The following is a 14,672-nucleotide window of genomic DNA, read 5'->3' as shown; positions in this document are numbered from 1 at the left end:
ATGTATTGTATATTATGTATGTATGTATATGAAATGTTAAATAAAACATTTTTGTATAATGACGCATTGGGGAAACCAGTCAAAGTCAAGATTGGCAGTTTATATCTTGCATAAATCATATTTGGCATCTAAATAACAATCAACCGTTCACATAAAGAGTATCTGATTTATAAAATTAGATAATTGTTTAGTATATATATTTTTTTAATTAAGAGTCTATGGAGAAAAATATATGTGTAGTTGTTGTTTTTGTTTGACAAAAAAAAGCGAAACAATCCCTCATTTTATTAATTACCATAAGTTTATAATATTACAACAAAAAATAAACATATTATTCTAGCTATAGAAATATTCACTAAAGATCTTAGAATCACTTTTAAGAGCAAGTCGAGATTCTCTCTTCTCGTAAACGACGTCTGCACAAAATTCCGGATTTTGTTATGAGGAACGTATTTCACTTTGACGATCCATCAGTTATTCCTGACATGATAATCTATATTTTATAATATCCTAATAAGCAAACACTTTTAATCGAAAAGTTCAGAAGGGATTCTCGAGATACTTATTATCAGTTATGATATCCCTCGCAAAGGAGTTACTAAGCATTTTTTTAAACTACTGAAGAGTGCTGTTGACAATCTAACTATTCTAAACACCAAACTATTTATTAGAATCGATTATATAGTTATCTTATTATATTTAAAAACACGATGGTATATCGTTTGCAATAAATAATTACAATAAAAAAATCAATAAAAAAATAATAATATTATCAATTAAAAAACAGCACGTCCAGCAGGTATATATAGCAGTTTATAAAATATTATTATAATTGATAAAAAAAAACAATATAAATAAATTGATAGACTACTGACATTCTTCTAGTATTTTTGACCTTATTTTTCATTGCTTTTTAAGAAAAAATAAACCAAAAAATACCAGAAGAATATCAGCAGTCAATCGATTTATTTATATTTGTTTTTTAAACTATTTTACTGATTTTTTTATAAAACATTTGTAAGATACCGAAACACTAGGTTATTTAAAAAAAATACCAATTTTACTAGGGCTATTTATAAAAATATTTTAATGTACAACACATTTAAAAAATGTTTTTGCAGTGCTTACAAATTATATTTCGAATTGATTAACTGTTGTTTATAAATAAGTAGTTAATTAATTTAAAAAAATAGATGTACTACAATCTTTTAATTTAGTTGATTCTACTATAAATTTACATTATTATAGATATATCACATAATAGAGAAACTGTTAAAATCCTGTAAAACAATACTTAATAATATATACGAATCAATTGTTGCGCTTAAAAAAATGTTAGACTACAAGGGTTGTAATGAGATTATAATACTGGTTTAATAAATTGTGTTATATATAGCACGTTTCTATTTTTTATTTTAAAGTCATTATATGTTCATTAAAAAAATGGTTGTTTTATGTATTATAAAAATATTTTTTAAATACTGTAATAACAATAGCAATAAATTATTTTATGACTAATTTATCACAACTAATAAATATTATATTATATAGTAATAAATCAATAATTTTCACTGTGTAGGTGTATGTGTTTTTATAACTACAAATACCGGATCTTACGATAGCCATTTTTGTATTATTATTTTATGTTTTACATAATCGTTATGACTTTCATTTCACTGTTATTACTCATAAATAAAAACAGCATGATTTATAAAATGCTTTTCGTGTTACAATGTTGTTAAATATTACGGTAATAAAAATTTATTAAAAATTATTAATATAAATTTTATTAAAGTCAACCTAATTAAAATTTAAAAAAATCTATAAGTTATAATTAATTAATATTGAGCAGTAATCACATATCTTATAATAATTTACATTATGATTCAGTCCTTTTAATACTAATTTAATATTAATTTAATTAATATATGACTATCGCTGTTCCCAACCGCCACTGGGTGTACATGGCCTCCTTTTCGCCAATTGGTGACATAGGTTTGGTGAAGCAACGATATCTCCAAGGAAGACGCTCAGCAAATAGAACTCTTTGCTGACATCAGGAGACTTCTTGTATTGACTGAAAATACATAAAAACACATCGTTACTCTAAAGATTAACTCTTCATGACAATTATCTTTATACATAAGTATAATATTCGTATAGAAAAAAACAATGTTAAAACATTCCCAATAACATACTGACCCACATATATAAATGAAGAATTTCGCATATGCGTTTTAATATATTATGGACGTGTTTTTATAAATTCATCATTAAATTGCATCACAACTTCCTAGATGTTGCAGCGATGGACAATGATTACCAGTGTCGAGTTACGTAACGGAATTACTCGGGAAATGAAAGAGCAGAACGTGGAAGTATTCATTTTGCGATATGCATTCATGATCAGGTGAATTACCCAATAACCCAAATGTAAAATATATATGTTTCATAACAAGTATTTTTGTATTGTATAATAGATAAATGGTTAAAATTGTAGGTTAAATATTTAAAAAAATAGTTTCGTTCTGCGAAAACTGTTTTTTTATGTGCAATGTAATTTAAGGCTAGAAAGTCTTGTTTTTTATAAATTTTATAGTAATGAAACATCCGTTCGATACGCACCATAATTAATTTCCGGCTTTAATTATTATGGATGCAGTTTATAACTTTGTAACTATAAAAGTTAACGCTTGAGTTGATTGAAAAAATATATAATAATATAGCTGATTGTATAGTTCAATTTAATTATGATCAATAATAATATAAACTAATAAATGTAGCGAGCTAATCTATTCATGGTTTTATTATTTTAAAAATACACCTTTTGCAATATCTAAATAAATAAATAAGTATGTACTCAAAATTATTATCAAAGAAAAATCATTTAAAACTTGTGTAAATGAAAAAAGTATCATTGTAGTAATTATACATATAATTACATTTATTGGGTCAGTAATTTTGTTTGCTATTAGTCAGTAATTAAATTGAAAGGTCAGTAACAATAATCAACGGTCAGTTGTTAAGCCATGAGTAATTATTCAGTAATCTGTTTTTTATATTTTATATGTGCTAAATATTCTGACTGAATGTTGCTTTTTTAACATTAATAATAATGTGTGTTGCTATGAAATTGCTCCGTAAAAATCGAATATAAAAGAATACCGAAAGACATTCTTAACGAAACGTCGAGAAGAAAAAACTAAAAGCAGAGAAAAATACTATTAATATTATTTAAATTTATATTTTTTATTAATATTATTTTTAATCATAAGATATAAATAAATTTGTATATTTTGTATTTTTATATAATAAAAAAAATTTTAATGATTTTTTAAATATTGTATTTATAAATAAATTATTAAAATTGTATATTGCATTTTTTTTAAACTATGCCAAAGTATATTACACGATAAGCACTAATTTATTAGAAACTATAGTTATATATATTTGTTAATGTATATTTTTTTATAATTTAGTTTTTGCGAACTTATTGGAAACAATAACTTTACATATTTGCTAATGTATATATTTTTTTTAGAATATGATAGTTGATATTTTTTTGGAAAGCGAGTTTTTTTATATTATTTTAAAACTGTATTTAACAACAAATTTTATATTTCTGTGTAAATTAAATTATATTATTAAATTAACTAAATAGAAAAATAAGCATTATAAAAAATAGATTAAATTCTTCTGCATAGTGAGAATTTTTGTATGTATTTTTTTAATAAGTGTTTCTAACAACAAATATTTTTCATATTAAGTAGGTTTTAATTGTATTATGCAATATTAAATGAGCACTATAGAAAAACCAAGTTTTCACGTTTTATCAAATATTTTATAGTATAAAATAAATATTAAAAAAACATCAGGACCATCCGTAATTGTTGCGACGAAAATAATCGCAGAAAACTCATAAAACTGGTTTATTTGTGTCATTTGCATATTTTTTATAAGATTTTCCCGCCGGTATTAAAAACGATTTTGTGTGTCTTGTCTTTGCAGACATACACTAAACCAGAAGTCGCCAACTGGTGGTCCGTGGATAACTGATAGACACAGATACAATTTATTATATTTTCATTCAATTTTTTCCTAATAAATGTCATTTTGAAATGCAAATGATCAATATCTTGTGTTAACGAAGCTATTTTTCCAGCCGTAGTAAATAATTTTGGTTATAAGATCTTTTGTCCGACGATGATTACAGACAGATGTAAGTGTAAAGCTTTCGTTGATCGTAAGAACAAAATTTATTACGCATTAAGAGCGCATTTATCGTTTTTTTATGCCTGATAGTGTGGACCGTACGTGACAATAGACGGAATAAATTAAAAATATCACGATTTCTGTAAGCTTTATTATAATATAGCAAATAACTACATTTTTTAATATAAAATAATTGGTCGCGAAGTTGTTAAATTTTCATACTTTTTTTGAAATATTTAACGGTCGTTCTAAGCATGTTTAGATGACAAGGTACAACCTGTGCTCTAACGCAACGGTTATAAAATTTCAGTATGTTAACAAGCTAATCTTTTAAACTCGAATAAAGAAGAGCCGCTATTAAGACAGAGAAAGCAGCCGCTTCTCTCTTCACGTCAACCCTGGTCCAACTAAACGTCTAGCGTTGAAACCGCTTTAAAAACAACTTCAAAAATACGGATAAGAGAACTTTGTGTATTTGTTACCGAGCTACGCCAAATCTACGTTTGACCAATTCAGCTAAAACATTTTCTTAATTATTAATATTTAATCTGATCTTAGATACGACTTCAAGCCTAAGTGATTCAGTATTACAGCGAGAACTGTTGTGCTTTAAAAATAATTTATATAAGCACTTTGTAAATATAAAAATAAATGTGTGCATCGTCACTTTCGCGCAATATAAATTAAAACAACAATTTATTACTTTTGAGTTAAAGATTTAACTTTCTATATACGAGTGGGGGAGTTTAACAAAATAAATCCACAATCCATATATACCTAATTTCTTTTACCTTTGTGTTTATTTTTTGGTAAAGAAAGACACAATTTACTGTTAAAAGATGTTGATTCATTCGACTTTGGACCGCGGTAACGTTCAAGGTCACTCCAAAAGATCATTTTCTAGTCCCGTCTGTGTTCTTCTTGTGCAACATCGTCAGTCCGGAACTTTCCAAGAAACCTCATGGCTCAACAAGTTGTTGTCTTGTGACATAACAGTGACGGTTGTGACTTCATTCCGCGGAGAAAACGTAGACTGGCACTATATCGGTGACACGTAGCTCGAAAGCAGAGATGCCACTTAGGATTCTCGAGTCGAAGTCGGTCAACGATTAGCGAAAAAATATGGTTCAATGGTCCAATGACGACAAAACATAAGATTAAAAAAGATTAGAAAGTCAAGGCATTGTTCATTTAACGAGCTGCAATAAGTTGTATTTGAAGTTTCAAAGAAAATTGTCTGCGAAAAGATGCTAATTTGTGTTATGTTTATAATAATAATTTAGCATATGCAGATAGAAAAACAGATACTATTTCACATATCCATAAACATGGTAATTTGGTATATGGAAAAAGCAATGCAAATTAGATATCATATAATACTAATAATAAACTTAAAAATTTAAGGAATTACCATTATATTCTCAGTGATCATCACAAATTGAACACACTTGGAACAGATATTTATAAAAGCTATGAGACAAATCGGATATAAAATATCCGATAAAAAAAAGTTAAATATGGATCCATATTAACCCTTTGATTGCCATAGATGTATTACATAAAAAAGATATATCTTCAGAAAAAGATTGCTATTTGATCCCTAAGTAAATACTATACAGTCCATTATAATTGTATTCAACTCTTTATTTAATGAAGACGGTAAATACGGCAGTTCTTGGCATAATAGCAAAAATCGAAATATCGGATTTTGGCAATCAATGGGTTAAACGAATAATAAAATATTGTTTAATTTTACTTTCCTGTCGATTTGTTGAATCAAAATATCAGGAAAACGCTGATCGTTGATACCGTAAAAATAAAATTAAGTTTTTAGTCACTTTTGTCAAGATTTTCGCCAAAAAGATATGCGCTGATTTAAACATAAAAACATATTATTGAAAAAAAATTCGACAGTCATTTTGTTTAATATATTTATATTTTTGCTTCAACAAAATATTTAAAAATTTATTTTATTATGATATACTTTAAAATAAATTTATTCAAAACTAAAAAATACAAATTAATGATGTAGAAAAAATAAAATCTTCTTTTATTTTACTTTTTTTTTATAAAATGATCGTTTCTACAGTTACAATAAAACAGAGAATACATTTCTATAATTAACGTGGTAGTATGAATGTTTTTATAACTATTTAAGATTGATATTTTATTTACATCAATTTACATACATTAACTTTTTTGCCACAAAAATTTTAAAATGTAAAATTGAATGTATATATAAAAGACAAATAGTTAGACAAATACGCGAATAACTATTAGTTATTCGCGTATTTGTCTAACTATTTATTCAAATTTTTAGTGAAATATTTAAAAAAAAAATTATTTCCAAAAACACAAAAAACTACCAACTCTTTAAACTAAATATAAAATTGTATATTACTTCTAAAGTTTTTGCGTTTTTTTATAAATGAAATAAAAGTTCATATTAGAGACTGCAATCCAAATATTCGACTACCGCATATATCGCTCGTTTTTTTAAATATTCGTTATTCAAATATTTGTCAAACTATTTATTTAAATTTGCAGTGAAATATTTTTAAATTTAAATTTAAAAAAAAATACAATAAAACGACTTAAAACATAATTTTTTCGATTTACAATAAAAGGTAGTAATTTTTTTAATGAACCATTTCATTATCTACAGACGTATTGTGTCCTTTTATTTTTGCGAAATTTAAATTCTTATCTTATTATTACTTATTTATTTAACAGAAATGGCTATAAAAACTTATAAACGAAAAACAATATTGAAGAAAAAACTTTGTAATTGCCGAAATTCTTCATATTTTATTAGTTAATAATTTGATGCTGTGGAATTTTTTAATGACTAATTAAATATGCCAAAATTTTAAATCATTACGAATATTGTTTAAATTAATTAATTACAATAATAATGTTTTGGCATACCGCAGGCTTAAAACACTATTATTTATAAAAATAATTAATATTGATCTCATTTTTTTTATATCGTAGAGTTATTTGTATATAAAACTGTATTCATTATTTTATCTGTATTTTTCGATTCCTCATAACTTTACAAATATATTCGATATTAGAATAGTTGAAATTAACCAAAATTTGGATCTATTATAGTATTAATATGTCGTAGTTTGCAGTTATTTGTTATGTTTATTAGATTTAAAAGTCCAGATAAAAAAATATATTTTAGTTATCTAAAGCAAAAGTTGATAGAAGGAAACTTAAATTACAGTTTTATTTAAAAAAATATTTTTAATATAATTTATTATAGTTATATTGATTTTACTTTCGCAGGTTTTTCGCAAGTTTAAGATACTGCTTATGCTCTATTGTTTTTTTTAAATAAATAGTCTTGATAATTTTTTTTATCGTAGAATTATGTGTAAATGAGACTGTATTTTTCGATTCCTCATAGCTTTACAAATATATTCGAATATTTTATCGTATACTATTCGATATTCGAATAAAAAAAATCTAGTTAAAAAAATAAATAAAATAAAATATATTCTAGTTATATAAATCACATGTTGATAGAAGGCAACTTAAGATTTAGTTGAAGTAAAAAAAAATGTTTTAAGAAAATCTAAATCATAATATATCGGTATCTCTAGATATCATCATAAAATAAAAATTGGTATTTATTCAAAATAATTTTGTAAGCATGATTTATAAAACACAACAATAATATTTTATAACAATTTAGAGATCAATTGAATTAATATCTTACAAATAAATCAAGCCTTTTATTATTTTAACAAGTACAACATTTTTAAAAGTTAAATGCTTCGTTTTTAACTGATGCATTAGTTGTTTATAAATAAAATATTAAAGCACAAACTTTAATTTAATTGCATTTAACTTGTAATGGCGCAAAAACATTGATTTATTAATCTAAAAGTCACGAAACATTACATTTGACTGAAATAAATAAACTAATGCAACTATAAATGAAGGTCAATATTTGGAAACTTAATGGGTATATGTATACATGCATATATATTAGATATTACCCAAGATTTATATTATTAATATAAATAATTCATTAAAAAATTATCATTGTTTTTTAAGTTGTATAATCAAAATAAAATATTACCTAAGAACAGTTTCCCAGTCGATGCTATTTCTTGTCTTCGTTCTTTGGGCTCTAGCTGCATAATGAGCGCAAATCCTCTCATAAACGCAAACTCCTTCACCAAACTCTTCCATCAACTTCTTTTCAGCTTCATTTACATCCAATATCACATCATATTCAGCGCCTAGTACAGCTCGTCTTGCTCTTCGTCTATACGTATCTGAAATATGAGACAGGAATTCCATTTGTACTAGTCACTAATGCAACGGTCAGTGCCAGCAGATAAAAAATAGTAACATTGAAATTCTAGAATCTAGATGACCTCAATACAAATTTTGTCTTACTGGGATCTAAGGAGTAGGCTAGCTTCTTCACAAAGTTGGATAATCTGACAGCCAATATGATGACAGGGAATCCAACAATTTGCACTGGAAGCTCAAAAGAAGGCTCCTGTGCCAGAGCCTTTGTTGGCATATCGGACAGGAACACGATCAAAACCGTTTGTAGAACAAACAACACGCTCAATATGTTGCACCTCATTATCACTTTTTTGGTACACTTTGAGGTCACTTGCTGAGGGGTCGTTAAAGGACCAACCACTCGGCGTCGAATCAACTTCGCGTTTGAGCTCACGTACACCGGTCGTATAGTATCAGTTGAGTGAAAGTAAAAACTGAACGTTCGTTTTCGTTTGGGTACTCCCACTGCCTATGGCGGCTCGTGGTTACTATTTTGTAACACAAATCTTGTTTTCAAAGACAATGTGTTACGCAGTGTATCGCAACGAGATCAACATCAAGATCTGCCTGTTGACATTTTTCTGTAATGATGATGGAAGAAACTGTCAATGCTAAGCAGGTTTTGAAACTCAAGGAAGAGGTATTTCACACGAACGCGAAGTGTTCTTTCTGTAATAATTATAGTAAGCTCTGGTATTCTTCATCTTTACTTCCTCAGTGATTTCTCATTTATGAGGGTCATGACCCTCAATCACCGGCTGTGTTTCTGCACAATTATTCAGAAAATCCGCATATTTAAGTGATCCCATAATTTCTCAAGAACTGGATACTTCTTCTAGTTAATATCTCTGATATTTTTGGATAATTTCAAAGATTTTGCACTGAACTATCATTAACAAGATAGTTCTTTAATATTATATACTTCCTTAAATGCTATATTTCAGATCTTTGAAGTACTTTATTTTATTATGCTTTAGCTTACACCTATATACAGGCCCGGCGTTAGGGCAAGGTGAACAAGGCAACCGCTTTGGGCCTTACGCTTCTACAAATATATTTTTTATTTATATCATATTAAACTTGTGCTGTCACCGTCGTAGTGGGAACGCTCCATCATTCACACTACCATATTACGTTTTTTAAGAAGTATACCAAAACCGAATTTTGTCCAATAGAAGAACACAAAAATCAATTATCACTTCTCGGAAGTCAAAAATTCACATCAAAAGCAATAAAAAGTGACGACACAAGAGAAGAACCACTCGACTACATTATCATTGCCTCAACTATGAGGACCATCCACTGGACATCGTCCTTCCGCCAGCTTCTCCACCACCGCTCGGAGAATAACGATACTCGCCCACCATAGTTTGTCGCTATGTATGTAATATTAAATAATAAATTATTACCAGCTTCCAAATGAAACATTTAATAAAAACTTGAATGTTTTATTATAATATACCTAATAATCTTAATCTCTAAGACATATTTTTGAGTTTCAGTTAATCAAAAATAAGACTCACTGTTGTATAAATTGCGAAATAATTCTGCCTCGATTCGTTCCAAAGGTAAATTAGTATGAATTTAAAATTTTGTTGTCCTATATCTCGAGTTCCAGGTTGCGCAAAATATTTAATATTAAAAAATCACTGTTTTATTATTAAATTAAATAAAAAAAAATACAAATACAAAAATACAATACATAGTTTCGGTCAGTTAGGCGTAACTTTGCTTGATGCGAATTCAGCTTAACTCTTGCTTATTCCAAATCGGAAACGAAGTGATAGTTCTGTATGAAGTTTTTGCTGGATGAAGTATCTAAAGTGATTCAGTACGGTTGATTTTTATTTATATGGTGCCATATTATTATGGCCAAGGCTGTATATTGAATACCATCCGTTTCAAACGTTACTTAATATTACTCTAGGACCCTAAGAAAAAAGATAGCCTCCTTCTATCTTACGATTTATACCAAACTGTATAGATCGTTAAGAAAAAAATATACTAATTCAACCGCGTCGTGTAAAGATATAATTTTTTTGTTCTGGAGAGTCGCTCTTTTCTCTATGTGTGTATTTAAATAGATTAAGATGTCTTAGACCTATCATTAATCAAAGTTTATTTGTCATATATAAACAGTTGGTATTTTTTATATTCAACACAAAATTCAATTCACACCAAAAATACTATTTTTATGATGCGAGTCTCAATCAGAATTTCTAGTCTGGGAGTTATAGCACGCAAACACATGCACTTAAAATGGATGAATAATGATCCATATTTAATTTGAAAGTAATTGCATCATCTTATGTAACTCAAAGGAACTTCTTAAAATTCTACGCTTACTTAACGCGAATAACTCAATACGGTGCTAGTGCGTGTCTAGCATTTTAGACGTGGAATAATGACTGAAAGCAAAAGGAAGTGATTTGTGTTGTATGATTTTATTGTACAAAGAGTAGCACTAGACATTGTCCTTTGAAAAGTCATGAAAATGAAGCTGTAGAAAATAGATTTGTTAAAAAGGTTTTAAATATGTAAATAAAATGTCTGTAGCGCTGCTGCTTTTCGAAGTATTCGAAGGAGGAAAACCACAAAAAGTCATACGAACGAAAACGTCATTCAATGTGGCACTTTTAAGATTTAAAAAAATATATAATATGTACTAATATTAAGGTTTTTATTTATATTTTTTAATTAGTTAACCGACACTGAATCGTTTTAAAGGCACACGGTCAAATTGACTGGAAAAACTCGAGGTCACTTTTGACAAAGCATTTCGCCACGTTGTCGTAAGAATTGACATAGAGTTAGTTGACACGTATCAAATTTGACATTGGGTAGTAGTTGTGCAATGAAGCATTTATGAAATAATTCATGCTGAACATTTTAAATAATTAGTTATCGAGCTCAAGAATTCGAAAAACGATAAGAAGCAATTAAATAAATTGGCTTCTGATTAAAGTTAATTGATAAAATTATTTACAGAAATTCATAATTTGCTATGGAAGCACAAATAATAATCAAATTTGATCTAGATGATGTAAAAAATATTTGGAGGCCAATAGTAAAACCACTAAGTTATAATCCATTCTCTTATACGCTTACTTAATATTACCAATAAGTGACATCTTAAAAAAATAATAAGTAATAGATTTAAAAATAAATGATATTTATGCAATAAATTGCTTCATATATGCTAAATATTTTTTATTTGCAATTTTTTTAGAATAGTAAAATGATTTAAAATTGAATAAGAAAGGTATTAGCATATATTATCCAGTATAATTAGATATTAATATTAGTTACATGAGTATCAAAAAAAAATATTGTATTTATTATATTATTTTAATTTTAATAATCACTTTGTAATATATACATTGTTACCAGTAAAGTTATATTTTCACTGATGTTTCAGTAAAATCATAGCCGAATACATTTTTACTGATATATATAGTAATGAAAATATTATTATATGATAGGTGCAAGTGAAATTATAACAGTAAGTGTACATAAATGTCGTTCACACTTTCATTTATGCCTTGTGATTGGTCGGTAGCCTTGAGGGGCGGTACCGATATGTATAAGTACAATGAGTGGTATTGTTTTACTGCTCACGAGGTACTGTGGCCGAGATTATTATCTTATCGTCCCTTTTACAATTTTTGCATATATTTAATTTATTTTAATTACTGAAATTTATTATTTTATTAATGTTTTTTTAATTATTTTTTGTGGTTTTAATTTAAAAGGCCAAGAAAACATGCTTGAAAAATAAAAAATGATTTTTAGACCAAAAACTAATCATGTCTTTGTTTCAGGGTCGACCGTGGGAGCCCAGGCAAAAAGTAAATTATCCATCTCTCCCATATATATTCAACTCATATGTTTAAAACATGGGTTTAATACATATAAAATATTTCGCGATTCAAATTATTCAATCGTATTATGATAATTTAACGCTAAAAAATAACGTCAAGAACAACTGTATGGTGACCACAGAACAAAGAATATAACGGTAGTTCACCAAAGTGTTCATAGTAAAGCGGAGGTGTAGAGAGTAAAATATATGGTTACATCGAGTCACTCTACTATTATGGGAGCTAAAACATATTTTATAAACCTTTGCTATGCTAGTATTAAAAATATTTTAATAAATATAAATTATTATTTTTGCATTTTTAGAAAAGTAAATATATTATAATTTAAACACAAATAAAAATATCTAATTATTGGTGGCGTTTTTAAGACTCCATGCCAACTGAGATTCTGTGAAAAATAATTTTTAAGTAATATAAAAGCAGGTGTGCTATAGCATTAATAAGTTTAAATAAATAAATATAATTTTATTATCCACTAGTACTACGAAACAATTTTGAGTGGTCTCTGATCGCATGCACGTGAGTAGATGTACGTCTGCTAAAAAAAATTTTTTTACGCATGTTACGCTTTAATATTGATTATTGCCTGCCTCTTGGGCTGACCCTAGTTGTTTCTGTAAACATCTATTAATATTGTGAGGCTTATTCTTATAACTACATTAATTTACTGTGAACAAGGAAAAATAACATAATGGATGGGACTAAACAAAAGCCCTCGATACGACCGGAAATAATCACATAAATAACACGCGAAAATTATCCAGTGCATTGAATGTATATTTTTTTGTTATAAAACGGTCACAGAAAACAATATAGCACCGTAAGGCCGTTACACATACGCAATTTATCTCGGAGATATCCATCAAGCAAATGTTGCTTTCTAAAGGCGTATACATATTTAGTTGACTCTAAGAAGCGAGTGCATTGCCAGCAAGCTTTGCACTTAAGCCTAGACTCAGATGAGGAAAAGGCATTCAGAAGCAGTCACTCGAAGAGACCAGCAGACTCCCGTCATGGACGCTCATATACAAGCACCGTAGCAGAGAGGTATCAAGATGCGCTATACAATTGCTGCAACGCCACCTACAAGACCTCTGAGGATCTTCCACCGACAACATCCCCGCGCCAGCTTCTCCACCACTGTTCGGAGAAAACATCTCGCCATTTATCGTCTGTCAATATGTAATATAATCTAATAAAATTCTCACTAGTTTCCACCTGCGTCTCACTGGCTGCGAAGTCACACCCCTTAGGGTTACTAAACATTAAAATATTGTTACAGATGCATAATATATACTATATATATGTTATAATGAACGTGTATTTTTTATCGAAGTTACATTTTCGAAGTAAGATTTAAAAATATATCTTCACTGAAAAATACACATTCACTTTAGCGAGTAAAATTATATTTATACTAGTGAAAATCTTTACTAGTATTCACTGTTACGTATATATGCAATGTCGTAGTAATAAAGTACAAACATAATGATGTTTTTATTTCCAAATAAAAATATTTAAAATGATTGGAAACTTCACTACATATCTCAGCGTAAAACATATGTTATTAATCATTGAAATTGAAAATAAAAATATTGAAAATAATAATAAAAATATATGAATAAACTTTGACTTTGAGTCACCTTGTTCAACAAAATTGTTTATTATCTATTCCGTTAATTTTAGTAGAATAAATAATAAACAAAGACAATAAATTGAGTTTATTTTTATTATTTTATTTCTAGTTTAATTTGAAAATGTTTAAAATGATTTTATAAGTAAGTATTATCTAATATTATTTATAGGATATTTTTAATGCTATTTAAAAGTTGTGAAATATATTTTTATCGATCTTTTATGAAGCGTTTTTACGTTTAAATATTTCTTAAGAAAGCAACAGGTGTCTTACGTTATCTTAAGTTATCAACAGGTGTCTTTAAGTTATATAGCATACGACTTTTAAACTCAATAGGTGTCGCTCTGTTATATAATATTAAACAAACATATATTTCTTTATGTTAAATTGTTTTTTTTTATTATTATAAATTTATGGTTTAAGAAAAATTAATTATTAAACATATTTTATTACTCAACAATGGATCAAAATAATTATTTCAATTCAATAGCAATACTGATAATAATACTAAACAGAATCGCGAGGAATTGGCACGTCTTCAAGGTAAACCACTGATAGTTGTATGAAATTTAAGATGACACAATCATGGTACCATTATATTAATAACAACATTAATAATAATAAAATGACGG

General features: G+C 27.4%; 1 protein-coding gene across 1 annotated transcript; it reads right to left on the bottom strand.

Moving 5' to 3' along the window:
- Nucleotides 1-1,806: 1,806 nt before the first annotated feature.
- Nucleotides 1,807-8,899, bottom strand: LOC148238225 (uncharacterized). Its single transcript, XM_088206134.1, has 3 exons — nt 8,629-8,899; nt 8,306-8,504; nt 1,807-2,077 (listed from the first exon to the last, which is right to left on the bottom strand). Exons 1-3 carry the CDS (start codon nt 8,822-8,824, stop codon nt 1,933-1,935), a joined length of 540 nt encoding a protein of 179 aa, XP_088062260.1. The 5' UTR covers nt 8,825-8,899; the 3' UTR covers nt 1,807-1,932.
- Nucleotides 8,900-14,672: the final 5,773 nt, after the last annotated feature.

This window comes from Plectrocnemia conspersa, unplaced genomic scaffold, assembly GCF_051122295.1.
Source record: "Plectrocnemia conspersa isolate PC_06_02 unplaced genomic scaffold, ASM5112229v1 ptg000002l, whole genome shotgun sequence".
NCBI lineage: Eukaryota > Metazoa > Arthropoda > Insecta > Trichoptera > Polycentropodidae > Plectrocnemia > Plectrocnemia conspersa.
Note: the sequence above shows the minus strand (reverse complement) of the source record. Positions and strands in the feature narration are given on the sequence as shown.

Coding starts and splice junctions, on each gene's coding strand:
- LOC148238225 (XM_088206134.1), bottom strand. CDS start 8,824: ATGAGGTGCAACATATTGAGCGTGTTGTTTGTTCTACAAACGGTTTTG. Junction 8,505..8,628: donor AGCCTACTCCTTAGATCCCA/GTAAGACAAAAT, acceptor CTCATATTTCAG/ATACGTATAGACGAAGAGCA. Junction 2,078..8,305: donor GACTGGGAAACTGTTCTTAG/GTAATATTTTAT, acceptor ATGTATTTTCAG/TCAATACAAGAAGTCTCCTG.